Consider the following 16,396-nt stretch of genomic DNA (forward strand, 5'->3'; position numbering starts at 1 on the left):
AAAAGTTATTTTGTAAAAATGTCCCATAATACTGTAAACAGGGATACTTATGAATTTACCTTCGGTGCAGATGCTGCTGGGCTGTGTGCATAGCTACGCCCACCCCTATAATTTTATCACAAAATGTCTCAACAGTAAACCTAAATTTTTAATGAGATTCCATTTAAAGAATTCATTAGGGTTTGACTATTGCATGACCTTCTTGGAACGCAACCCCGTAAAAAAACAGGGATTACTACTTAGGAATACTAAAGAGTTGATCGCTGTACTGTTTCTGGAAAAAATACTTTGAACTTTGAGATGAATATGATTTTGGGCAAACAAGACCTCGTGAAGAGTGACAGTGGCGAGTATGATGGAAATCACGATGGAGGAGGCGCAGCTTCTGCTAAATTTTTTAGAAGTGGACAGAAGAAAAGAGGAAGAGGATGGAGCCGGCCCTTGTGACTTCCCGGCCCTCGCGCACTTTCTAATGAGGGATGAGATGCGTCTCGTTATTCCACGTCACATGCTGATGTGCTCACCGGCAACATATTCAATTATCGTGCGCAAACCCACAAAAACGCAAACGGCTGTGGGGAGAGGAACAGGAGGACATCTCGGAGGAGCTCATAAAACCACACAGGGACTACTTTGCTTCTTTTTAGAAAAAATGGGAGTTTTCAAATATATTTTTCCTCTAGCATGCATCCTTTTTGTTAACCAAGCTGATGGACGCAAAAGTAAGATGTTTGATTTGTCAGCGAGACACATAAAACCTTTTCTATATCAATATTGTAATACTACCTTAATTATTTGTGGCGTTCTAGTATAAATACATGAAATATTTGCAATATTACTCACAGTCATCAGCTTAAAGTCTCATGAGCTTCATTAGCAGAGTCTCTACTGAAAACAATTGACAGTGCACCCATTGACCTTAAAAAATATGGAAAAAATAGACTACAAATATTGACATTATTTATGGTTCTTAAGAATGGGAAGTAGAGGTTTAACAATTCAGCGGTTAATCGCCATCTATAGGTCCTAGTTCAATTAATCGTTACATTTTACATTAAAAATCTTCATATATTTGCAAATTTTGATTTCCATATTCCAGATGGCAAACCCATTTATCATTTTGCACACGTCAAAACAAATCTATAGTTTATTTTAGTTTAAAAGTTAAATTGTCTTTCTTGGGCAGCATGGCAGCGCAGTGGTTAGCGCATGTGCGGCACAGTTCATGTCTTGGGAACCTCCTGCGTAGGTTCAAATCCAGCTCCAAACTTCCTGTGCGGAGTTTGTATGTTCTCCCCGTGCTTGCGTGGGTTTCCCCCGGGCACTCCGGTTTCCTCCCACATTCCAAAAACATGCATTTCAGGTGAATTGATCGGTCCAAATTGTCCCTAAGTGTAAATGAGCGAGTGAGTTGTCTGTCCCCGTGTGCCCTGCGATTGGCTGGCAACCAGTTCAGGGTGTCCCCTGCCCACTGCCCGATGATTGCTGTAATGGGCTCCAGCACCCCGCGACCCTACTCAGGATAAGCGATGTAGCTAATGAGATGAGATGAGATGAGGTTGTTTTTCTTCCTTTTGTTTTTATACATCCTTGAAAATAAAAAAAATATTGAGTCATTTGTTAAAAATAACCCTATATACCAGAACAGTAATAATTTTGTGATTTTTAAAATTATAAATCATAATTATGTTCTGTCTTAAAATTAAAATGCAATTTTGTGGATTAATCAGCATATTATTGGAATATTAAACTGATTGCAGCCGTAATGCAATAAAGTAGTAAAAATAGTCAATTAAATGTCAATTGATTTATACAATAATTAGTGCCATATAATAGATTTCCTGGTAAACTACTTAAAATTAAAATGCAAAAATGTTCTTTAATGTTTAGTAATAACAAAGGAGTACTTAATGCGTTTTAATCTTAGCTACATTTTGATTTAGAAAATATCAAGTAGCTTTTAGATTTCTATAAAGGACATTACATCTATGTATTTTATTATTATTATTAAAAGATGCAGTTCCAAAATGTCAAACTTTATTACTCTCTGAGCTCAAATAAAGTCTTTTTTCATCTTTTGGGGGATTTCATGTGGCCTTTTGACTGTATTTGAAACCTTTATATACTTTTACCAATTATTATGCTACACTAACAAAAAACTGCAGTGACAAGCATAAAGTCCTTCCCCAACCCACCCTTTTCTTTTTACCTAATGTGTTCCGCGGCCCCAACGGCTTTGCTAAAAGATCAAAGCAGATGGGTGCTGTGGGAAAAAAATTATAAGGGCTTTTTGAACTCCTTTGGGCATTGTTAACACATAATGGGTAAAATCACTTCTTAAGGACACCTCAACTACTTTTAATTTAAAAAAAACCTGTACATATATACATTATATACTGTAAATATATTCAATTTTAAAATGGTGCATTTACAAAATTTCTTTCTTCTTTTTTTTTTTTTAAATCCGATAGCATATGCTGACATGTTCCCCCACAAGCACAGTCCATTGGGAAAGTCTCCTTTCCCAATCCCGCCCATCCCAGGCTGGAACCCTGACACCATTCCCTGGGACGACTATCTCTACCCACCCATGAAACCCAAGCCTAAAGAGCTCATGCGCAGACCAGGTGAGTTCAAGTCCCAGCATACTTTACATTTTGGCACAGTGTTTTCCTTATCATAGTTAGATCCAATTAGTTCCTGGCGGGCTGCCCAGGTTTAATTTGTCCCGCCAGAGTCTCATAAACCTTTATTATTATTATATATAAATCTACCGGTATATATATGGAAAGTTTATCAAACTTACTTTTAGATTCCTAATTATATAAATGATTGTAAACGTCATGGTGTGTACTTGTGGTATGGATTTGTGTCAGTCACAAGAAATCTTTGTTCAATAGCCCCTCGACAGTACTAAAGCACGCCCTCTTACTGGTTGTCTCTCACTGGATGTTTGTCCCGCCATGTCAAAACTGTTATTAGACGGCTGGGTAAAATGTGACACGGACAAGCATTACATTTTTGCCAAGTCGTACATTTTTTAACACTTGACGACCAGATAAAAAAGTTTAGCGCACAGAAAACCTGCCCAACGCCTTGTCGCACTGCTGGGGTTTTCAACAGTGCATTAAAAACCTGGTGCAACCACTGCAAGGATTTAGAACATTAGCACAGAGAAGGAACACACTTTGGTGGACACGGGCCCTAACTTTAGCTCATAAGTTGCGGGTTACAATAACCTCCTGTATGCCATTGAAGAAGAACCAGCATCCTGTCATAGCAGCAATCACAAAATCAGCAGTACTGATATCTAACACAGTGATTTACCACATCACCAATAAGAGTATCACACTTAAAAACATTTAAAAATCATATCGGTGATTCGGCCGCTTTTCTTTGCTGATACGAAACCCTTCTTACTCTAATGCAGTGTGGTTCAGGGAACTTTTCATTGACAGAAAATAATTGAAAAGCACTGCTCTCATGAGATGACGAGCAGTTATTTTTTTGCATGTAATCCTGTCCCGTTCACCATGCTTTGTGGGTGTGACTTGTTTGCTGTGGCGTTGCCTTTCATAATTAGTGTATTTATGATACAGTAGTTTAAAAAATGTTCAACTTCATCAACAATCTAAATTCTTGATTTTTGGTCTGCACAAGATTGATGTGTTTGAATTTAAAACGTAAAATATTTTCTTTCGAGAGACCATACCCCAAGACCTCCATGGTCTCACAAAATTCTATGGGTAACACTGTGGTAAATATATATACTGTGTATATATATATATATATATATATATATATAGAGAGAGAGAGAGAGAGAGAGACACACACACATTGTATCTACTGTATATATAGATATATATAAATATATATATATATATAAAACGTGTATTCCTTAGGAGGTAAACCCACTGTGCGCCTGACCAGCGACAGTCCGGCACTGAACGGTTCCCTGGTCTCCTTCACGGCCAAGCTGGAGTTTCCCCCGTGCCAAAAGGAGGACGCTAGCGGGGAACTTGTGTGGGATGAGCACTGTGACGACGGTACGGCGATAGAGGCCTCAGGTGCTGCCAAAAATGGCCACACCTGGCCTTTATAAACCTTAAGAACTTTTAATTTTATGAAAATATGTTCATGAGAGCTGATTATTGTCCAAAAAAGATCAGGAATCCTTGAAACGATGCTTTCCTTTCAAAACCAAAATAATCTTAGATTATAACAGAAGTTGCCACTGAATGGTAATTGAACATTATGATTTAAATGAGAATGTTTCATCATTCAAACTAGAGTTGCAAAAACAATTAATCTTCAACTAATAAATCATCAGATTATTTGCTGTTTGGAGACTCCTGGGTGACATATCATCACAATGTAATTAACGCAATACTAATTAAATAAAGTGTTCAATAAAGATTAATGCATTTCTTTGATGTCAGTTGCATTTCATAGGTCAAAGAATAATATTTTTTTCAAACATTATAATTTCACATAATGACAACTTTTAGGGGGTATATAACTTTGAAGGAAGATCATTTTGGCTTGATTTTATTTTATTTTATTTTAAAATGCCATTCTAGTCGGCAAAATGGTAAAACATGTATTTATTTATATATAAAAAGTAGCAGTTTCCACTAATGTGCCGTTTTAAAATAAAAGAAACAAAGCTACGTTTTCATCAACAATTTTTTAAAAATGATCAAATAAGTTATTGATAAGTTTATTCTGTTTTTAATATTTCACGCCTGCAAATGAGATTGCATAGAAGGTTAGTTTGTCATTTTTGACTATTATTGCACGTGGTTGTGTATTGTTTTGACCCTTAACCAATCATGGTGCAGTTTTTTTGATAGACACACCCTTACGAGCAGATCTGCTTTTGTAACCTGTGAGATTTAATCAAAATAAATGGCTCAGAGGAGAGCCTTTAGAACAGGTTGAAATTTCTTATCTGAAGGCACGCTTCCCTGTTCTTGCAAGATTAAAATCCATAAATGTCTTCTCTCCTTACTTTGAGTGTCTATTAAACTTTAAACTGAACAGTCATAAATCATCCTTCTTTGTTGCAGCGAATGGACAAGTGCGCTCAGGCTACGTGTACAATTGGACGTCCTGGATGGACGATTACGGCTTCGCCAAATGTGCGGACGCGACTAAATGCAACGTGTTCCCTGACGGCAAGCCCTTCCCGCAAAGCAACGATTGGAGGCACAAGAACTATGTCTATGTGTGGCACACAATGGGTGAGACGCTCCAAAATCACTCAAACTCTTTTTGACAAACCTATTATTATTTGTCACGGTGTGGTATGCTCGGAGCACGGCAGTGGATAGGAATAGCATACAGAGTTCCAGGTCGACCGATTATCGAGCAGGCTGCTTATCTGCACTGATATTTGCTATATCGGTATTTGGCTTTTTTTTTTTTTTTTTGACAGGACAATTATTTAGGCTCAGATACAGTAGAGCCCTTCTCTCCCTCTTTTCTGCTTCTGTCTCACACGCCTTCTGATTAGATAAGCAACTGTGGGCGGAGCTACTGAATCAAAAAGAATACCATTAGAGCTGAGTGAACAGCAGCAGCTCTGTTAACTCCTGAGTACCGACATGCCTGTGAATCAAGACCACAGATAATATTGAGATTTTAAAATGTCCGTGGTGGAGACAGTTTCTTCCCTAGGGCGATCAACGCCCTAAACAAGTGCATAGGACGGTGAAAAATATATATCTTGCCAGTTTCATTGGAAAATGGGTTTACTGATAAATGCAATAGCACTTCTTTTCATTGCACTATTATTACAAAAAGTTTATTACACTCAAAACTTGGGCCAGTCACCAAGCACTACTGTAAATATTTTTTTCATTTTTCTCCTTTCAATATTTATTAAGTGTTTACACTGTTTTTCCTGGTGCGCCATATCTTGTTTCAATGCAAATGTTTACTACAATCTTAATTAATTAAAATCGTCTTCGCTGTCATTGATATCAACGTTGGAAAACATATGCAAAGGGATTAGACATGGCACTTCAGGGTAAACATGCAATAAAGTTTTTAAAGAGAAAAATAAGATAAAACACTGTAAGGATAAATAGACAAAAATATTTACAAAGTAGAGCATGGGTTTCCTAAGAGGTGGCCCCAATGGACATCTGAGGTGCCTGTGGACATGTCCTGAAAATAGCGCAACAGTGCTGAGTCTATTCAACCCTACTTCCAATAGTTAACCTGGTAATAACATAGTAACCACATAGTGAGAACATGTTATTTTAGAGAAGCTTATTAAAATGGGTGGCGTTTTCGCTAATTGTAACAAAACGTAGCTCCTAGCTTGAAAAGGTTGGAGAGCTCTAATGTAGGGCTTAGAATCTGGCCTAGGTCATAACAATAGTGCGATGAAATTTACTGCAAAAAGTCGCAAGATATACATTTTGACAGTTTTGTGTGGTTGTTTAGGGTGGTGATAACCCTGGGGGAAAAAATATTTCTGAGCCTGTTTGTCCTTGTCTTAAGAGATCAGTAACAGGGATGAGAAGAGTTCTTCATAATATCAATGACAGTAAAAACTTCTTTTATTCTGTACTATTAAAAACTGGGTTTTGATTATTTAGTGAAATTTTGATTTGTTTTCTCTAAATCCAGGGCAATATTTCGAAACATGCGACGGCCACGCTTCCAGTCTGACCCTAAATACATCAAGCATACCGCTAGGAGCAGAAGTCATGGAGGTCATGGTGTACCGTAAACGTGAGCGTAGGAAGTACAGCCCTCTAAGTACCGACAACACCGTTTTCTACATCACCGGTACCACATTACGCTTCCTCCAAGTTTCATGCTCAGGCGAGATACATCACTAAATGTCGTTTGTGTTAAGATATGATCCCGGTGACAGTGGACATTTCTCATAAGTCCGCCGTCAACCAGTCGGCCGACGTTTTCTTCCGAGGTGAGGACGTGATCTTCCAGGTGCGCCTTCACGATCCGAGCGGCTACCTGAAAACGGCTGCGGCCTTGGACTACCTTTGGGACTTCCGGGACGGCAACCAAGTGGTGACCCACCGTGAGGTGACAGCACACGCGTACAGCGTGGCCGGAAACGTGAGCGTCAAGCTTGTGGTGGAAGCCGCATTTCCGGCCGAGTGCCTGCCTACATCGGCCACCACCGGGCCAACTAAATCACCTCCGCTGACCGGTAAGCCCGAAAACAAGTCCTACTAACAACTGCTGCAGGGTTCGTCCACCTTTTACATGGCCAAATTTAAGCACTTGTTAGAGGGATACCATAATTATTAATAATACAAAATGTGAGAAAATAGTACATATTTTATGCATAAAATCTGTATACAGTACATTTTATTGGTATATAGTATTCCAAGTATTTTTGGAGAAGATGCATTTTTAAGACAGTCTATCTCATCTTTTACTTCATGAGCTGTGACATCATATGAAGCACACCAGAGCCCTAGCAAGCAAGACATCATATTGGTTTACATGTTAATTAATCAAAAATGTTTTTAGTGTTTCAGTGGAAAAAACGAGAGGCTGGCCAACCAAAACCATGCAGTAGGCAGCCAGGATAACGGGGAGCCAACAACAACAAAAACTACCACCACAACAAACACAAACCCAGCTGTAAATATACCAAATGATCACGGCAGGCTAGCTGGCTGCTACTAATGGATAACTAAGACTTATTAGCAGAAAGAAGTGGAAGGCTGGCTGACTAAAAGCATGCAGTCGGCAGCCAGGATAACAGGGAGGCAACAACAAAAAACTACGACGACAACAAACAGGAACCCAACCGGGAGAAAAGAAATGAGCGCGGCAGGCAAGCCAGCTAGCTGCTAACGGGGCTAACCTAGACCAAACTAAAAGCTTTTGTGAGCCCGCACGCTAACAGGGAGCTATCTGAACAATAATGTATTACCGTAAATTCCGGACTATAGAGCGCACCTGATTATAAGCCGCACCCACTGCATTTCGGGAGGAAAACCGATTTTGTACATACACAAACCTCACCTGTATATTAGCCGCATGCGCCTACATTGAAAAAACGTGATACAAACACGAAATTAGCCCGTACCCAACAAAGTCCAATAAACACAGTTGGCAAAATGAACGGAAATGATGCCGGTACTTAAAATTTAATGCAGACCTGCAGAGTCCAGGTGCTCGTTGAAAGTAATCCAAGGAAAAAATTGTATATTTCCAAAGGTAAGGGTGGGAAAAATATATATCCACTATTGTCGGCCGCGTCCACAAACACGTCTCACCTTTACTCCACTTCCCGTCAGCCCGCGTTTGCCCTGCCCCTTCTTTCTCATTTGCCCGTACAAAACGTACAGAATAAGTTTCTAAAATAAATACATTACAAAAATATACCGTTGCAAATACATATTATACATGGTTACACATATTTACAAAGAAAGACGGTACACCGAGAGAGTTTTCAAAGCTTTAATAATAATATTATAATTTTCATCCTAAACCGTGCCTGTGAAGGGTAGCAAAACGCTACTAGGAACACGCTCAAAACACAGTAAACAGTTCTGTTAAAAAAACACACCGTGCTTGTAATAAGCACGGTAAGCCGTCCTCATCTCCCTCCTTATAACTGACGTCACCAAAGTCGCTTTCCTTCAGTATGGGAAAGAGACTTTGACATATAGATGTCGCCTACGCTCCCTTATTCAAAAGCACGCTAGCATCACGCTCGCAAAGTAAAGTTTATGTACGGTATCTCTGTTTCTTTCTATATCTGACTGCTCGATTGCGTTTAGCTTGAAAGATGCGTCATGTGCGTCTCTTTTTTCAATTTGCATGATGAGGATATGTCTACGCTAATTTAATTTGTGCATAAGCTAAGAAGTTGCAGTCTAAATCTTACCTTTGGTACTCGAGCGCCGCTGGCGGTCGTTAGAAAAATTACATAAATTGGCCGCATCACTGAATAAGCCGCAGGGTTGAAAGTTTGGGAAAAAAGTAGCGGCTTATAGTCCGGAATTTACGGTAATCGCGAGACACGCTGTGAAATACACAAAAGGAAAATCCCCAATCACATACCTAAAAGGAAGCAAAGGGAAAAAGTAATGTACACTCTACATGAGGGCAGGTAAACTTACTCCAAGCAGCTTTTGATGATCAACGCACGCAACTCGGACAAAACAGGCTAAAGTTCCCCACTGACACAGTAATTAAAGATACAATTACTCCAAGCTGAAATGAGTGCTATGCAATCACTGATTATTACAATCGCCGTCTAATATTGAACCAGCGCCATTGTTTTGAGTCCTCACAGTCTTGCCGTGACGCCACAGCTTTACAGAATATGAGGCCAAATTGTCCACTTTGAAAATTAATTTATGGAGATCATGGCGCATGGAATATATTGGAACCAATCTACATGTTGTGGGGAGAAACACTACACATTCTGAGACTAATTTAAAAAAGGTCTTTTGTGATCCTTTATGCACTTGTAAGCCCAATATTCAAGTTTTTCCTGTACTATTAAAAGAGAAAAATATTGTGTTTACCAGGTATTCTGCAGATCCAGAAATGTCACGCATTGTCGAAAAGACCCAAATGCTGGACACAAGGGGGAAATGGGAATGTGATAAACTCCCAATAGGGAGATAGGGGGTTGTCTTTATTCAATAACAAAAATAAGACTCAATAATGAGAAGGGAGAGTGGAATGGAGGAGAGAAAACTTAAGAGAAAAAAGTAGTATCTGGGTGGTGAAAGTTTTGAAAAGAAGATTTGGGATTATCTTGAACAAAATACCTGGTGAAAAAGGTCTTGGGATGAGGATCTTGTCTTGGCAATGGAGTATTCGAGCAGGGTACTATGACCAATCAGCAACGTAGAGTGGGAAACCAGTAAATTCATAGTAGAGGGTGCCTAATGATGATTGGGAGCACCCGGGGACAGGGAATAGAACAATGGAGTGATGCTGCAATCCCTTGGAGAAGGGGAGGGATTGCAGGCGCCGGATCATGACAACAAATACATCTTTGATTTGTAATCTTGTGTGTGCATTTATCAAGATATATGATAGATCTTGAGTAAATTCGAAATTTGTGCTTTTGAACAATATGTGCGTAATTAATTTTGAGACAATTTTCTCCCCAAATAGGTGCTGGGTAAAAATGACCCTATTATTCAGTTGCAGAAAGTTGTTCCATTTACAATTTAACACTGGAAAAAAAAATTTGCATGGCCCATCGTAAATGTCCATAACTGATACGTAATCTTTGCACTAATAAACATACCATAGAGCTAGTATCTGTCAAAAATGTCAATACTTGAATAAGTTCCTACAATGTGGTTACTATGTTATTACCAGATTAATTATCAGAACTAGGGTTGAATAGACTCAGCAGATTGCAGTTTTTCGATGTGCCCAGCACTTTGGTTGCACGCGGTTGGTATCATGTGTGTACAAGGTTTTATAATCTCCCTAAGCAGTCATTTCTACTTCCTCCTAGAGCGTCCCACCATTTCCCCGGCTATGACGCCAACCACACGAGGTGAGTTAAAATTGCCAATGTTAATTTGCGTTGCTACGTTTCATGCTACCGCTTCCCGCAGCCATCTACACATCCAGCTCGTCTCTGGTAAATATGTCGACGGGGCTGCCTACCACAGAGGCGCTCCCGTCTGATGTCTCTGGTGCAACCCGGGAGCAAACCCGAGAGCCAACCCTGGGGCCTACTTGGGGGACGACCATGCCTGCTACGCTCCACAAGCGTCCGATTGAGGGCGCCGAATGTTTCCGCTACGTGCATGGCATCTTTGTGGGGAACATCAGCATCATTGGTGGGTATCCCATTCATGGGTGTTGCCTGAAAGCTGAAAGATAGTGAGAAAACTAGAGTGGGCTTAATCCAATTCTGGTTATTTTTAATTGCAGTGTTAACATTTTACCAATGTACCTTGTTTTCACAACCATAAGGCGGACATAAAAGTCTCTGATTTTCTTCAAATTGTGCGGTTGTCACGCACCAGGAATGGAGACAGGATCCAATTGCGTTTGTTTTACTCAGTTTTCATTTAGGAGGAAAGGACTTGCACCCACTATCCGGGGATCGTCGGTCACAGGTAGCAGATCGCTGGGAACACAGAAGTGGCACTTTCGTGTCGAGCGCAGGCAATGTTGAGAGCGAGGAAAAACTGGTCGATGGCCGGGACGGAGGAGCAAAAACATAAATGGGTCCAGAAAAAAGGTCGGCAACGGGAATCAGACAGAACAACAGGGCAGGATAGAGTCAGGAGTCAAAAAGTTTGCCTAACGTGTAGCGTAGGTTCACAAACGATCCGACGAGTGTTGTCAGGAAGGCGGGGGTTTAAAAAAGAGGAAGCAGCCAATCAGCGTCCGTGGCTGTTGGCGCCAACGGAGCAGACTCAGGTGGCCTGCATCAGTAATCATGACAGCGGTGCGCCCTATCCAGTGGTGAGCCCTGTGTGTTATGTAAGGCGGTGGATGTAGCTGAGGACACCACGAGGGTGCTGAAAGGTGAAGTGTGGGCGTCTATATAAGGCTGAGTTCACACTTCAGAGCAAACTTAATGCTTAAATCCCATTTTTGGGTGAAATCTGTTGTTTTTGTAAGAACGTTCACATTTCCGACTAAATGCGAGTTGTATCCCATCTCCTGTGAATCCTATGCGTCCTCCGTGTGAACGCCTCAGTTGTCCCGCATGTGCAGGACATATAACGTCACAAGCAATGAGTCTATTCTTTGCGGAAGTACTCACGGATGTGGCGTATTTAGCAATTTCAAAGTTATTGTTCTACCGGAGTGTTTCCGTGTTTTCGTCCACAATAGCGTGTTGATTTCTACGCTACGCAGAAGAACATGGAAATCAAGCGGCCACGAGGGAATGAAAGAAAAATTAATCGATCGTTCACAAGTGGAAGAAGCTGAAAAACCAACTCCAACCACCAGTTTTTATCTGTGTGTATACTTAAATAAACCACAACCAAACCTAATTTTGCTTCCAATGTAATTTCAAATAGCCACACTTGTATGCTTGTTTGTGTTGTAAGGCAACTGCAGCAGAGGGTATGGTAGTGGTAAATACAGAAATAGAACCAGCTACGGAGAATCCGCCTTTTAACACGATGCGCCCTATGCTTGAGACATTAAAGATGTTTGTATTTATTAAAATAATTCCGTTTGGATGTCTCTGTACTGTGTACTAGAATCAAAAACAGTTCTACAATCACAAGATTACCCTGATAGCCCTCTTGCACCTGAGTAGATAATCAAATGCAATGTTCATATGATTTCCCTATGGAACGTTTATTTTCTTTTTACAGAGCCCAAGCATTCGCTAACGAGCAAGGCCGACAATCGCATTGTTGACGTGTTGGCTGCAAGAGTAACCAAGACTGACATCAGCTTCTTGGTGAAATGCATCGGCAGGTATGTACTTTGCTTTTCCACAAAAACTACTAGCTCTCTCTAGTGGTACAAAACAGAATCACAATATGGGTGGTTGGCATTTCATCTTTCAGAAATGTTATTTCAAACATTATCAAAAGGCTAAGAAAACACTGTTTTCCTACACATCAAGGGATGGTGTCATGGTAGTCTGTAGAGCCCTTTGATACTTTTTGTGATTAAGGGTGTCACTAATAAACATGATTTGACTTGACTACTATGTGATCTACTAATACAAGTCTTACTAGTAAATCATTTGATCTTTAGCGTGCCCACCTCGGTGTGCACCATTGTGTCCGACCCCACGTGCACTTGGGTGCACAGCATCACGTGCAATGACGTCCCTCCTTCCGCAAAGTGCGAGGTGAGCCTGAGGAGAACTTTCCCACAACCGGGAATTTATTGCGTCAACATCACCTTAGAGGACTCCCGCAGCCTCACCTTGACCAGCACCACAGTCACCATCAACAAGTCCCAAGAGAACCCTGGTGAGTGACGAGGCAGGGATGTCAACTCGAGATCTTTACCTTTGTTTTGCAGTATTATGCTTTATCATTCAGCCTACTATAGTAGCCTACCCTACATTATACAGTAATTACGGATGACAAGGGACCTATTCTAAGTGTAACACATTTATTCATTATCATTTGATACTGTGTGCGTTAACTGTTTTTTCAACAGTTGAGTGAAGTCGGTTTTACACCAGAACAAACACACCTTGCTATGCAAAGCAAACTTAAGCGGGAGCTATGGAGAAAATTATCTTTGCCTTAATTGCCCTACTAGTTTGAAAAATAAAGGGAAGCCAGTCCTACTAAAGCAAGGAGTACATTCTCCACATCCCACCTGTCAGTTGCATAGAGTTTGATTAACAGGTATGCAACAGCAGGGTTTAAAGTCTGCGTCATATTTGTAGATGGACTCATCACGTTGCAAAATGCAAATGTCGATTTCCTGGTATTAACTCGTTCAGTCTGCAGGTTAGACGTCAACTTTTGTTAACACACTAGCGGCCGGAGAGAGCATTTGGGTTGCATTTATTGCATTTTACAGAATCATGACTATTAATAGAAATGACCTAGGAACTCACTTCTTTTTTTTTTTTTACATACTCTGAGATTTATGGCAAGCCAGATTAAATCATGCAACGGGCCGGTTCCAACCCGCCGACCGTATGATTGACATGCCTGCGTTACAGGGGTGTGCTGGTTTGTTACCTGAAATGTTTTTCTCACTCAGAATCGAAAATCTCTCATGCTGCTGAGGTGATCCTCTCTACAAGCGCTGTACTGGTAGCGTTGTTTGGGTTGATTGCATGTCTTGCTTACAGGTAAGTCATCAAGCAGACACAAAAAAAGTGTGTAGAATTGAATTAATGAAACATTCAAATAGCAGTAAGAGATTTAGTTTAGTCTTTCTTTAAATGACATTTTTTGTTTTGTTTACAAAAGCAAACTTTTTATTAACATGCCAACTTATAAAGGTCATGGGAATTGTGAGTGTGAAAATTTATTAAAATCAAAGGAGTGAAATGTCAAAATTCGACAATAGTTTTTTTGTATAGCTTTTGTAACAGTTTAATGTGTGTGGGGGGAAGTATGGGGGGGTAATCAATCTGTATTTTTATTTTTAAAGGGACACAGTACAGTGTTTCCCATGGGATTTTAGGAGACTGGCGTGGGAGGGTATCTGACCCTCGGGGTAGGTTGTGTGTGTACATTTTGAAGCCTGGTGTATCTCTTTAGGGCATTTTGAGACGAGTGAATGTAATATAAATTGCTGTATATGAACATAACAGGTTGGTATCATCCTTAAGAGCACACACAGGCATATCGGGAATATTTCAAATTTAATCTTAAATGAAAAAGCCATGACACGAAGTCATTAATTCATTCGCACGCTCATTCAGTCCATTGTTCATTCACTTACTACTGACACACTCTGCACCCTGCCATTGTAAATTAAATTTTTCTTGGCTTTGTAAAGAAAATTTCCATAGCTCTTCCAAAATTAAACACTTCAGGGCTTGGTCCATTTATGGAGACTCTCAGGCAGGCAGCAAAGTTTTCTCCTTGCAGTCTGTTCCTGAGGCTAACGAGACTTTGGCGGACCACCAGACTCGTTCATTGGTGGGAAACACTGCTGAGTATTTAGTGACTCGCAGAGATTCATTTAAAAAAAATAATTCGATTATTAAGCAAAAGTACACGAACTGTTATCCAAACAAGCATTTTTAAATGTCCCTGGGTCGAGAATTTTTTTCTTCTATAGCATAAAATTCACCTTTAGTGAGCTAACATGATTGTCCGGCATCTTGCTGCCACAGGTACCACAGGTAATCCAAACAATCAGTTGGTTAAAGTAATGTTACCATACTTAAAAATCAATCAGGTCATTTGCATACATATACTTTACATAAACTTAGCGGGTTATTTTGGTTTCGTTTGTCAGCTGCCAAGCTAATGTGGCTCAAGCTAGCAAAGACAACATTCGAATGAATTACACGTTTAAGTTTAACTGCAAATAGAGCTTGAATTGAAATAAAATCGAAACATAAAATGAAAATAACATTATCAACTTCTCTAATCAATATATTAATTGGGAAAAATGTTTTGAAAACTTTACCGTGGCCTCACTTGATTAAGCGACTCCCGTTTCCCTAACTATTTTAAAAAGAACACATTTCGAAAATATTTACCAAAATTTCAAAATAAATAATGTACCGGGTACTTGTCGACTCTACTCATTTTTGTCGGTTTCCAGACGCTACAAGGTGTACCGGCCCATCCGTAGGTCGCCCCTGGAAGACAGTGGCGGGCGCGCTGGAGCTGCAAGACAAGTGACTCGCCTGAGAGAGGCGCTGTTTCCCACCAACGAGGAGCGCCACTATCTCCTGACAGAGAGGAATCCTCTTTAATTTACAATAGTAAATCAACAGGCAGGGATCAGACGTCATTAAATAGAAAAGATTCTCTTATTTTTAATCCATTGACTGATACTACCCTATGTAATCATTTTTGGAGGAATGCATTACACGTTGTTTAAAGGGTGTCTAACAAACTGGAGGAGCCACGCTTGAGTTAGTCATTAAAGATCACAAGCTGGAATAAAGGTTTTAACTAACAAACCAGTGTCTAGCAGCTTTTATTTGATTCTCAGGTCCACACATTTATTGTTGCAATCTAGGCTCACTTGGTGGCAAAACATCTTTCAGTTTACTTTTACAATTTGAACATATGTTCCTTTCATGGGTCTATGTTTTGCAAAAATAGCCATCCGTTATACATTAAATTCAGTTCACGGATGCTTTAACCATCTAGGGTCCCCACTACCTTTGGTGTCTTAAGCAAGCACAGCCTGGGGGCACCAATCCCTCTCCAGACTGTTTTTTGGGTTCGCATGAAACTGATAACCATGGAAGCCAGTACCATCATTAGCAAAAGCCTCTTGTTCCGACTCCATCATCTGGTTGCCCTCGATTTTTTTGGGTGTAAAGCGTCGTCTTTCTCTTCAAAGATGAGCCGGACCTCAGCATTGATGGGCAGCGGATTGTGTGACAATATTATGTCCTACATAACTAGGGGGGGGGGGGGGGGGGGTGTTATCAACTCCAAAATTGAGAGTAGAATCATACTTGGTGCAATACCAATTAAATATACCGTATTTTCTGGACATAAACCCAAAATGAGCCATGAGAATGAATGAGCCATGAGAGCAAAATGTCTGGAGCTGCAAAAACCCAAGCCATTTATAAGCATATTTATAATAAATTAGGACAGTAAGGATTCAGACATAAGTTAGCAATTTGTAAATATTTGTTTCCAAACATTTAAGCATTTTAAGACAATTGTCATGGTGGTCTGACAGAAACCGTTTGAAAATTTCAAATATATTCCCTTGTCATTGGAAAATATTTTGGAAATAGCTCCAAGTAGACACTAGGATATCTTAGAGA

The 16,396-nt window shown here is 40.1% G+C and overlaps 2 protein-coding genes across 3 annotated transcripts in view; one reads left to right on the top strand and one right to left on the bottom strand.

Moving 5' to 3' along the window:
* Positions 1-15,301, bottom strand: part of LOC148371451 (polypeptide N-acetylgalactosaminyltransferase 15-like) — a 33,151-nt gene extending 17,850 nt beyond the window's left edge. Inside the window, exon 1 of the mRNA XM_088329535.1 lies at positions 15,165-15,301. The gene's annotated coding sequence lies outside the window, so the exon portion shown is untranslated. The remainder of the gene's footprint in view (positions 1-15,164) is intronic.
* Positions 515-15,568, top strand: gpnmb (glycoprotein (transmembrane) nmb). 2 transcript variants are annotated; one of them, XM_088329532.1, is made up of 12 exons: positions 515-722; positions 2,472-2,627; positions 3,903-4,067; positions 5,070-5,243; positions 6,640-6,801; positions 6,872-7,189; positions 10,484-10,525; positions 10,587-10,814; positions 12,318-12,423; positions 12,709-12,929; positions 13,681-13,771; positions 15,205-15,568. In XM_088329532.1, exons 1-12 carry the CDS (start codon positions 515-517, stop codon positions 15,356-15,358), a joined length of 2,025 nt encoding a protein of 674 aa, XP_088185658.1. In that variant the 3' UTR covers positions 15,359-15,568. The 2 variants fall into 2 exon arrangements, with proteins under 2 accessions (XP_088185658.1, XP_088185659.1); XM_088329533.1 differs by having other exon boundaries at positions 3,903-4,046.
* The last annotated feature ends 828 nt before the right edge of the window (positions 15,569-16,396 follow it).

Source organism: Urocampus carinirostris, chromosome 2 (assembly GCF_059441175.1).
Source record: "Urocampus carinirostris isolate Australia breed hairy pipefish chromosome 2, RoL_Ucar_1.0, whole genome shotgun sequence".
Lineage (NCBI taxonomy): Eukaryota > Metazoa > Chordata > Actinopteri > Syngnathiformes > Syngnathidae > Urocampus > Urocampus carinirostris.